This window comes from Cygnus atratus, chromosome 1, assembly GCF_013377495.2.
Source record: "Cygnus atratus isolate AKBS03 ecotype Queensland, Australia chromosome 1, CAtr_DNAZoo_HiC_assembly, whole genome shotgun sequence".
Classification (NCBI taxonomy): Eukaryota; Metazoa; Chordata; class Aves; order Anseriformes; family Anatidae; genus Cygnus; species Cygnus atratus.
Genome location: NC_066362.1, coordinates 188,655,005 through 188,666,090, shown reverse-complemented (window position 1 = coordinate 188,666,090; position 11,086 = coordinate 188,655,005). Strand labels below are relative to the sequence as shown.

Sequence of the window (11,086 nt, the reverse complement as noted above, 5' to 3'; positions counted from 1 at the left end):
TAGTGACAGTGCTGTAATTTCCATTTTAGATTTACTGCTTTGTAAATACATGCAGGAAGAAAACCCTTTTTTAGTCTCCCTAAATCTGTATCACAGAGGTTATTTTGCTTCTGTATCAACTGTTTTTCAAGCCTGGTTTCTAATCTATATTCAATTCTTCCTTGCCCTATCTCCATTCTCTTCCCTGCCTTCTCTACTTGGCTGCTTTCCTCTGCTCCTCTCATTTTTGTCGGTAAGGCATCGAGAGAATTCCACGCTGCACCGTGTTTACTTCACCAGACAGCAATTATTAAGCAAGATTTCAGTCTACTTTAGGTGAATCGGAAAAACAATCACATCAAACATGGAGGGGAAAAAAATAAAAGCATAACTGACACCTCAGACTAACAAATGTAATCCATGTGTGTTTTTCCGGTATGTCTTAATTGCATGTTATTATCTCAGAATTGCATAAGGGTATAATTTCCTCCAAAGATGTTCACTACTTATTTTCTATAGCAGCTAAAATCCAAAACATAGCACAATTTCAGATTAAAAGCATGACACTGAGTTGCAGGATTCTAAAAGCCGCTTTTGGACGGCCAGATCAGCAGCCCCAGTGGGAAAGTAAGGAATGCTGGAAAAGGATTACAGTGGTTTTTACATTTAAGAGGAGTTACACTGCTGGTCACAAGAGAGATCTCACATTACTGAAAGTACACAAATTTGCTGAAAAATAAAAGTCTCTCAGAAAGAAAAAAAAAAAAAGGAAAGAGCATCAGACATTTGAACAGCTGGAACCATTTTTAGAAACTACAAAAAAGAAGAAAAAAAATCATTTAGAAAAACATTTCCCTTTCTGTAGTAAGCATCATAGTGGTGATATAATGTGTTCTCAAGAGGCTTAATCACGTCTACTGTTTAATCCTCAAAGGTTATTTCATAAAACAAAAATTAGTGGAGTCAACAGAGTTTCTTGACAAAAAAAACCTGAAGCTGTCATTCTGAATATATTTATTTTCCTACCAGCTCCCACCTTCATCAAATGTCCCAAGAGCTATGAATCTGTGACAACACGATAAAATCCACTTTGCTCTGGCAAAAGACAAAGTTTTCTTCATTTCTTTGTCTCTATCTGATTTTAGTATTAGGAAGATGTTGTTTGATGCTACTCTGACAAAAACTTGAAAGGAGTGTTGTTTACAGAAGGATCAAATGAGACAGTGAATGAAGGAAGTAACAGAGGCCACAGGCATAAACCAATGACTACCATATATATTTTGATAAAGTATGTAAACTCTAGAACCAACATCGCTTCAATTTCTTTCAAATTAAAACCTACGGGCAATCTCTTAATTTTAAACGCTCTACTTATTCTGCCAATTATGATGCATTATTTTCTCTACAGTAATGCTCCAAGGCTCACGTCGGCATTAGGATTTCCTTTTCCCAAGTTCTTTTTGTCACAATGAATCTTTTATCATCCGCCAACTCCAGATAAACATTATTGGCAGTTTGCTCAGTACAGAAAACATGAAACTAACAACACAGGACTCCCTTGGTGACACCCTTTGATTCCCACACGTCCACTGAATACTCTATAAAGGGCTACTAAACTTACCTTTACGAGTTATTGTTTCCTCTTGTGAACCTACCATCTTCAAAATATGTTTTTACTCACACTTAAGCTTAAATTAATTCCGTTTCTTTATTTTTTTAATCACTTGACTTACAAGGAAATACCCACCTAGTTTGTTAAACCAAACTGTTCCCTCTTAAGGGCCCACGAGAGATGCAGAATGCAGTCAGACACAAAGCACGGAGGCTTGGTTGTGGCACATCTGAAAACAGATCGGCTACTCTTTAGTCAAAACTTATCTAAAAACATCTCAAATAAGTTCTGATAGAATGGCAGTACTATTCGTGCAAGACAAATTCCCACCATATAATCCTACCATATAAAAACAAAGTGAAATGTGGTAAAATATCAAAAGTGATGGGGTAAAATATCAAACAATGCCTAATAGCACAAATTCTGTTAAAAAGCAGGGTCCAAACACCTAATCAACTCTCACCCTTACTTATCTCTTCCCAAACATCCTTTTTTTTTTTTTCCTCATTAAAAGTCTGTATACTTATTTTTCACTTGTTTCTCCTCCAGCTAATTGCCCTCACCTCTCAGCCTTGGTTTTCTTGCTCCTTTCACTTGCACTTGCATAGACACATGAAACTTTTTGCATCAACCTACAGAGGACTTCTAAAAGACAAGGGTATTACTTTAGAGAAAAACTTACCACATTTTTTAAACAGGCATTCAAATACCATTTCAGAAATTCCTTCCGGAGAAGAAGAAACCCTCACTGATAATGACTCCTTTATCACCCACTATGTAATGTGTACCCTTCAGCTGCTCCAGCTATCTGGAGCTAAATGTACTGGAAAATATCTTTGTTTCAAGTGAGTTTTGTGCCCCCAGACCTGCCTTTTAACAGCTTCCCAACACTCGTCCACTCATTATGAAATGGAAAGTCCATGTGGACAAAGATGCAGGAACAGATTCAGGCCGCACCTAAGCAGCACACTTTGCCAACTTATTTCCACAGTATGTTTCCTGCAGTGGAATCACCAAAATGCCTGCAAATCCATACTCACCGTATACTTCATCCAGTAAAGCCCTTAACGTAATGTGCGCAAACCTAAACCACCACTGTGCAACAAAACAAACAGGTAAAAGGACAAAAGCACCCAGTTAATGGTAGAAAACTTCTCAGAAAACAACTGCGCTATTCCTGGTGCATGAGTACTGAAGCTCAGTGGCAGATCTGCAAAAGGTAAGCCTAGGAACAAGAAACTGTAACTTGGCTGGATATTGTAAACACTATGAATTCAACAGCAATACCAGTTCTGTGGCACCTTGCAAACTCCATTCTTCCTCCCAACAACTTTGTGCACCTGCTGCGAACCTACAGAAGACCTGTTCGATGGCTTCATATAACAAAATGATACTATTTTTACTTGCAAACGTGGCCATGCACATACCTATTGGATCATCACAGCACGACTACTTTCCCTGTCATCTTCCACTGGGAAACATTTACGGGCTTCCTCTTTACCTCCTCTCTCTCTCATTTTCACGTTGTAAGGTGTTTCTTTCCTTCCCATCCTAACATTTTCCTTCACATACCTGTATGACTACAGCTTTTCTTTTCCCATCTTTTTGTTCCCTATCTCAAATAGTTTCTAGTTTTCCACAGCAACTTTCTTTCCAATTTCTCTTCTCCATTGAGAACACAATTTCCTATTCCCCAGTGCAGAACTCCCACAAGGAACAACAGTTAAGAAAGGTTAAAGAATACCCAGGAGCGTGTGAGAAGGACCCACGCACACAGTTATAGGTCACGACACTTGACAGTTATGTGCTAACACTGAACCACTTTGTCTACTGAAAGACTGTTTGCACTGCTCCACCCACCCTGAGGATGAATTCAATTCCCATTTAACCATTTGTTTCTACAAGATCATTTTTTTAATGGTACATATTAGAGTATTTTCTCAAATTCTGTGCTTAAGCTCCTGTGGAGTGGAAAGCCATCATCCCATCATCTTCATAAATGAAACCAGGTGATCCAATGAGATAATTTATTACTCTTCCACCAACACGGATATTCAAACATGTACAAGTGTTCACCAAGAAGCAAAACCAGTCACAACAACATTGTAACCACAATTAAGATGTATGCAATCTTCCGTAAAATATTTCAGTTCTGTTCAATACTTTTATGAGTCCGTGATAAAAGTTTCGAAGTCCTGGTCTAAGTCTGAAACAAGGGCATCCACAAAATCTTCAACTGAAGGCGATTTCTGAAGCATACCTATAAAACCAAGACAACAGACTGTTAGCAAGAACACTATCACCTCAAAAGATTTGCCAATGATAAACTAATGAGCTTTTAATGTCACAATGTGACAGAAAGGGTTACCGTGTTTGTCAAGAAATAAATGCAATTATACCGTACAGGCAGTAATTAATTTATTCAAGCTACCTATTACATGTTATCACAGAATTGACAGGTTTCAAGATTGTGAACTTTTTTTTTTTATCACTACGATCTTGCTTAGGTTGAGAATTATATCTGTTGTAAAGGAATGTAACCAAGACACAGGCTAGATGCAGTCACTTCCAAATGGCTGGAAGGAAACGTTGATTGAGAAGGATCTAAAGCCTTATCTACTGAGTCTCTAGTCTGGTACAGCCAGAAAAAACAACGTGCTTTCTCAAAGTACTACACACCTTAAAAACACTGCATTTAGTGTTTGAAGTACAAACATCTCCAAAATACATCACAAGGCATGAAACATACCCAAACATATCACATTTTCAGTGTGCTACAGTTTTATTTTGCTTTTTTACAGTACAAGGATTTACCTTTTATTACGAATATTAATTAGTATGTTAGCTGCATCATATGGCTAAGTAATAACAGACAGGGAAATGAGCACAATAAAGAATCATGTTCAAGTATTCTGTCATCTAATTCTATAAGCAGACCAACCAAAAATCTCACACCTTCCTCCTCAGCATCCCAGTTTTCAGAGAGCATGAGAACATCTCATGTAAATTATTTTCAGATGTTTCTTTGTAACAAATATTAGATTAGTGTTGGGTCTTTTCACTGTTATTAACATTTTCAAGATTATATATGGAAATTTACTGCATTACTTGTAGCAGGGGAAAAAAAACAGTATGGCTGCCAAATAATGTAAAATTTAATCTTCATACTTCTTTGATGTGTTCTGTTCTTTCTGTTCTTTCTGACAACTGCCAACGTAAATATAACCTTGTTCTACCCTTTCTGATCAGCGTACCTACGGTACACAATTTTATATTCTTTCACATCCTCAACAATATTTGCTTTCAGTGGAAATTATAATTGCCTGCTGCTAAAAGACCGGAATTTTTTACTAAAGCACAATGATTCAAAACCCACCAGGAAACAGACCAGCTCGAGGTAATTTTGTGTGAGCAACTGAAGGAATTTTCTTGCTGACACCTCACAGAATCCCATTTCAATCTGTTTTAAACACGTTGCAAATGTCAATACCAACTGCCATGACCCAGTAGGTTAATACTGAGCACTCAGAGGAAGACAAATCTCATACTACACATAGGTTGACTGAAATGCTGCTAACTGAAGTTTGCATCAAGTGATTTTCAAAATGAAAGAGAACAGAATTAATATCTCTAAGTACTTGGTAAACTTGTCATCTGCTCTAATGGTAGTAAAATTGCTGGAATTTCTTCCAGTTCACAATGAAAAATCACAAGCAACACGCAGGGCTGAGAAACAGATGTGTCCCACACCAGCTGCTAACCCACGCTCCCCAGAGAGCCCACTGCAGGCTCACTCTCCTGGGTTCCTGACTGGTGTGGCTGGAGGATGTGTGTCTTTGCTCCCCAACAGCCTTCCCGCAAACAAACACTTTAAACCCATAGCATTTTTCTGCAGTTTGCTCAAAAGTGGAGAGAACGCCTGAAAAAGGAGGTGATGCAGATGGCAGTCCATTGGAACACAGACTGACACGCACAACTATTGGAGCTTCATCCTTCATGGAGATGAAGTGATCCAGTCCCAACAGTACAAATCATTTTGTCTTTTTTTTTTTTTTTTTGCACCTCATTTTACCTCAGACATTTACATCTCAACTACTTGGCTCTATTTTTACAGAGTGAACAGTAAAAAGAAGTTCATGGCTGCCGAGCATCTGATCTCTTTCAGAGGTCTACTTTATAATGAGATGAATTGTGCCTATGATGTGTCTATTTTTCCCCACAGCCCAAAAAGGAAACATAGATGACTAGCTTAGGTATAAAAATGTGAAGTTAGGTGAAATGATTTCTTCCCTGGAGGTATTTAAGAGATGGTTAGACATGACCCCAAGGAATATAGACGGTCTAGTGATGGGACTCGGTAGGTCACGTTAATGGTTCGACTTGATGATCTTGAAGCTCTTTTCCAACCTAAATGATTGTATGAACCCTCCAATTTTTAAGATGTTCTATAAAAGAACCATTTTTCTATAGCCAGTATGCCCTTTTCTACCAGATATCAACATGGAGGGATGACTGTAGTGCTGTCTAGGCAGTATTTTTCATTGAAGTATAAAAATGGCCATTAAACCTCCACCTCTGCAAGCCCCAAAATACAAAAAAAAAAAAAAAAAAAAACTTCAAATATTAAGTCTGTAAAAAACCAGTTTGGCTGGATGACGTTTAGCTAATTCTCTTGACACTCTAAAATTTATTTTGCTGCGAAGAATTCTTAAAGCCCCGATTATCAATATGTCACAAAAGAAGAAAGGTCAACAGTATATAATGCCCAGTTTTGAGGTATGGGAAGACACGAAACTGATGCTGCGATTATCTTTAAGTAGATTTAACGTCCATCTTTTATAAAGTTAGCGAAAGACAATAGAACCATTCCATCCCTGGATATTACAAAGTGAGTAAAAGGAACATAATTAACTACGATACACTCAGACGTGCAGCTGAACACAGTCTTACCAAATCTCACTCAAAACTTGCTACAAACTACATTTAGTTAGTCTCCACATGGTTTGTTTTAATTATGTAGGAGAATTCAAAGTCTTTCTGGCAATAGTGATGTCAAATGACCTCGTACCCAGTAGTTCCAGCTGTTGATAATACAAACAGATTTCAGATTTCTTGCGTTAGCGGTCTACTGCATTGCTATTTTCCCATCACTGACATCAAAAGCAGACACTAGCAGAATTTGCTTTTGAAAGGGAAGGACGAAGAGTAACTGAGGTCATCAGTGGAGAACTTCTGCAGTAAAATAAGCATGCCCTTATGAAATAAATAACTACAGATTTCAGAGCAGACAACTCCATAAGAAACAGACACTGATGGTATTTCCGTGTTTTAACCTCTTACTCCACCCAGCTGTGTTGAGAATGGTCGTGTCTCCCTTTAAACTCCATTAAAATATATCAAAGTAGGATCAGTATGTGCTCAGCACTTCGGTCTAAATGATTTAGTAAGATGTCCACAACGTCTGATGGTTGCAGTTTTAAAATCTAGGAGTGTGTTTTACACATTCAGCCCTCCTATTTCAGCTCAGTCTCTCCCAAGCCTAAGGCAACTGCATAGCTTATCTTCCCTGCTTTGAAGTTTTCTTTCACATTACAGCGCTGTTGTTAACCACACCCTTTTGAGAGATGGTTAGCTGTAACCTACAATCACTGGAAACTGGGAGAAGAATAAAGCCTGTGGCAGAATTTGGCCTCTGCCCCTTTGGAACACTAATTATTTTGGGTCCGTGTATTTTGAGTTAACATATGTTGCCACTCACACCACCTTTCAGGATTTATGCATGGTTTTTGTACTTTCAAAGAGACAAAATCATTATCTGAAGATCTTTACAGCCTCTTCAAATCATAAGTATTCTATCAAGTACAATTTGAGGCATGGAAAAACATATTTTCAAACTACACTGGAGCAAATACATGTTTATTTACAGATTTAGTGGGCTTGATTACCACATATGCACACAACTGAGTATGACTATCTGCAAAACAATGCAGCACTAATCAATCAAGAACACAACCGCACGTGGATTTTCCACGTGGGCTTCTTCAGAGACCCAAAGGGCAATCTGCCTGCACAAAAGCAGCAGGACAAGCACGCTCTGGAGTCTGTTCCATGCTCTCAGTTCCCAAATCTTCCAGTGCTGTACTTTTTCCACTCTGCAATTCACTTTCTGCCTGTGCACCTGGGTTTCTTTCCAGTCAGGGAGTGCCAAGGGAGAGGGGGAGGGATGGTGCACACCTAAGTCTTGTTCAGACCTGCAACTGGACCTGGAAGCGACCTGGGTTACCTATCTTTGAAGGAGTTTGGAAGCCCTAATGCCATGTAATCCAGTGAAGGAGAGCCGTGTGGCCAACCCACAAGGACAGAGGCATCGTGTTCATTGCAAACTGTATTTTCTCCTTAAAGAAAAGAAGAAAACCTCTTGGACAAAGAGTTTTCCACTTTTTTTTTTTTTAATACTCCTGCTATCCATATTTGTGACTATTTTTGTGTTATCAAAGGGTAAGATAAAAGGGGTCACTTCAGAAAATGTTTTAAAAGGTTTCAAAAAGCCTTTGCAATGATTTTTTTTTTATGGGAACAGGTGCCAATAGAATCAAACCCAAACAACAAAAAGTATATTGTGTTTTCTAATGAAAGACTAGTCCAAGCACGAATCTTGTCACTGACTCCACTGGATGGCAGGTCAGATCCTTTATCTTCCCTAATCAGTACATCTATGGAGTTGTGTGGGAGAAAGATGAAAAGCTAGGGTCATATCCAAGCACAAAAGAAAGACAATAGAGAGCTTCTGAGAAGAAAATCGTAATAAAGATACTGAATAAATGAAATGTGCTTGTGAAGTTATCTGTTATCAAACCATCAATGAATACGGCTAACTTCACAACTGGATACGGAAACACTTCAAGGGTGAGGCTACATACAGAAGTCAGGCTTGAACAAGTGCATTCCCTTATTAAAGTTAAAAAAATCAGAAATAATACTGAACTTTTTTTTTTTTTTTTAATAGGGCACTAGTAAGCTCAAAATCTTAAGTGTTTCTCTGGAAAATAATAAAATCAACAAGCTCCTACAACCAGTGGAATTTGTCTTTAGTCAGGAGTCTGGTGATCTGCTATGGGAGTGTGGCATTGTAACTGATGAAAACCAAGAAAAGATGTAAATTAAGTATTATAGAATATCCGTAACGAATAAAAAGGAATAAATGCAACAAAAAGTGTCAGAAGCTGATTGAAATGGCAATCTAAACAAATTAAAGAACAAGTAGTTGTTCTTAATTTTCTCCTTAAATTCTCAATTTTTCTAATAGATATGGAGTGTTTGAGTGTAAACATACAATAAGCTTTTCCATCATTTGTGTTCTGTGATTTAATCTCACCTAATCCAAAACAAGCAATCAAATTATTAACTTGTCAAAAGGCCTGAGTCACCTGAATTTCAATTTTCAGGGAGTTAACTCAAGCATGCTTGGTTAAGTTTCACACTATCTACAAACGAACATCACAATATGCACAGGCAAGGACGCTGACAATTAATAAAGGCATTTTTCCAATAATTATGATCTTGAATATCTTTTTAAATTTGTGTTTAAAGTAATATTAAAGAAATTCAGAATATAAAAGTGAAAACATCTTGAAAACATCCGCTGTTTTCTGCAAGTCTGTGCTCTTATCACAGGTAATGTGATAATGCTTGCGATAATCCTCTTGCTAATGCTGATGCAGAGGAGTTATTGCTGCCTGGTTCTCCTTTATGTCTGAATAAACATACCAACAGGTCCACAGATTTTACGTAAGTCCATCCACAGATGTGTTTTGCAAATTTCATTCAAATAATATTCGATTCCAGGGAGCACATTGTCAGCAACTTCAGCATAGCCTCTTGGGCATTCCAGTAAGCCTCCATGCTCAACAATTAAATAATATGCCCCAGAAACAGAGGAGATAACAAATGTAACGGGTATTTTAAAACATTCTTTCTTCCTCTATGACATGGCTTACAATATTAATTGAATTTGCTTGTGAAAATGTAAGTTCTTGTCTTGCAACTACTTAGCCCATAATCAAGCTGCATTTTTTAAAGTTAGGTTACAAACACAGACTCTTCAAGAGCAGTAAAGAAAGGTAAGTTTAAAAGATGCAGATTTATGCTGAAGGAAAAGTAAAACTGTAGATCAGAAATAAAAATGGACTGCTCTAGAGATATATACTCTGGAGATATACAGTTACAGAATCAAGAATTGTAGGGGTTGGAAGGGACCTCAAGAGATCATCGGGTCCAACCCCCCTGCCAAAGCAGGTTCCCTAGAGCAGGTTGCCCAGGTAGGCATCCAGACGGGCCTTGAATATCTCCAGAGAAGGAGACTCCACAACCTCCCTGGGCAGCCTGTTCCAGTGCCCCGTCACCCTCACCTTGAAGAAGTTCTTTCTCATGTTGGTGCGGAACTTCCTGTGATCCATTTTGTGGCCGTTGCCCCCTGTCCTGTCCCCACAAACCACTGAAAAGAGGTTGGCCAAATCCCTCTGTCTCCCACACTTCAGGTATTTATAAACATTAATAAGATATTAATAAGATATATTAAGTTGCTTAATATATGATGAGTCTAAGGAGAGCAAAGGTTATGGCCTCAATGACAAACAGATAGGTCAAAAAACTGCATGTTCTAGTTATGAAACTGTGCTGAGTTCATGACAAAATACAGATGCATTGCCACTGTTTTACTTGTCTTAAAAAAAAAATGCAATTTCCAGTCTTCTAAGCTGGAGTGATCAGTGGCTGATGAATTAACATTCATAATAATATTAACAATTTAAGAGCAAATTGAAAGATGCTCCTCAGATGAAGTCCTTAACAAGTGCTCAGATCAGGAACAGTGACACTAATGCAAAATTGTTGAATACTGCAACATTACAGAGGAAAAGTCTTTATCCTGATCTCACTGACAGATCTGAGATAAAAGTAGTAGTTTCTCAAACTTTTTTCATTCTCCTGACCTTTTTTTTTAATATATTAAATATAGTATGTTTTCTATTGCTATAAGTGATTTTAAAAAGTTGTTTTCCAGATTCAAAAAGCAAATGTAGTACTGAGAGGAATGATGAACCATGTTTCTTTATCAACCTTCAGACTTCCATTTCACAAGAATGTCTATTGAAAGTATTAATACAATAAAAGCTATCTTGATGATGCTATAAAAAGTTCGAGTTCTTGTGTACAAAATAACTAGATCTATGAATTTAATGTACGTAAAAGTTATGCATTTTTTGTCTAAAAATTATAATCTATTTTCTTTCAAATATGATGTACTCATTTTCAATTCTTTAGACTGCTTTGTAATAAAACCTCTTCCAACACTTTGCCCCAACTATCTCTGTGTAGGTTTTGTTCTGCGGATCACAAGGGTTCAACTGATCACGACGCAAAGTTGACAACCAGTCCACTTAACAAAATAAATGAACAAGTTTTTTTTCACAAATCCAATAAAAACCAAAATGAAAC

The 11,086-nt window shown here is 37.6% G+C and overlaps 1 protein-coding gene across 2 annotated transcripts in view; it reads right to left on the bottom strand.

Moving 5' to 3' along the window:
* Positions 1-3,604: 3,604 nt before the first annotated feature.
* Positions 3,605-11,086, bottom strand: part of MIPEP (mitochondrial intermediate peptidase) — a 75,810-nt gene continuing 68,328 nt past the window's right edge. For both annotated transcript variants that reach the window (XM_035542413.1, XM_035542414.2), the window contains one exon: positions 3,605-3,851. In XM_035542413.1, coding sequence (XP_035398306.1) covers positions 3,757-3,851 — 95 coding nt within the window. In that variant the 3' untranslated portion in view covers positions 3,605-3,756. The remainder of the gene's footprint in view (positions 3,852-11,086) is intronic.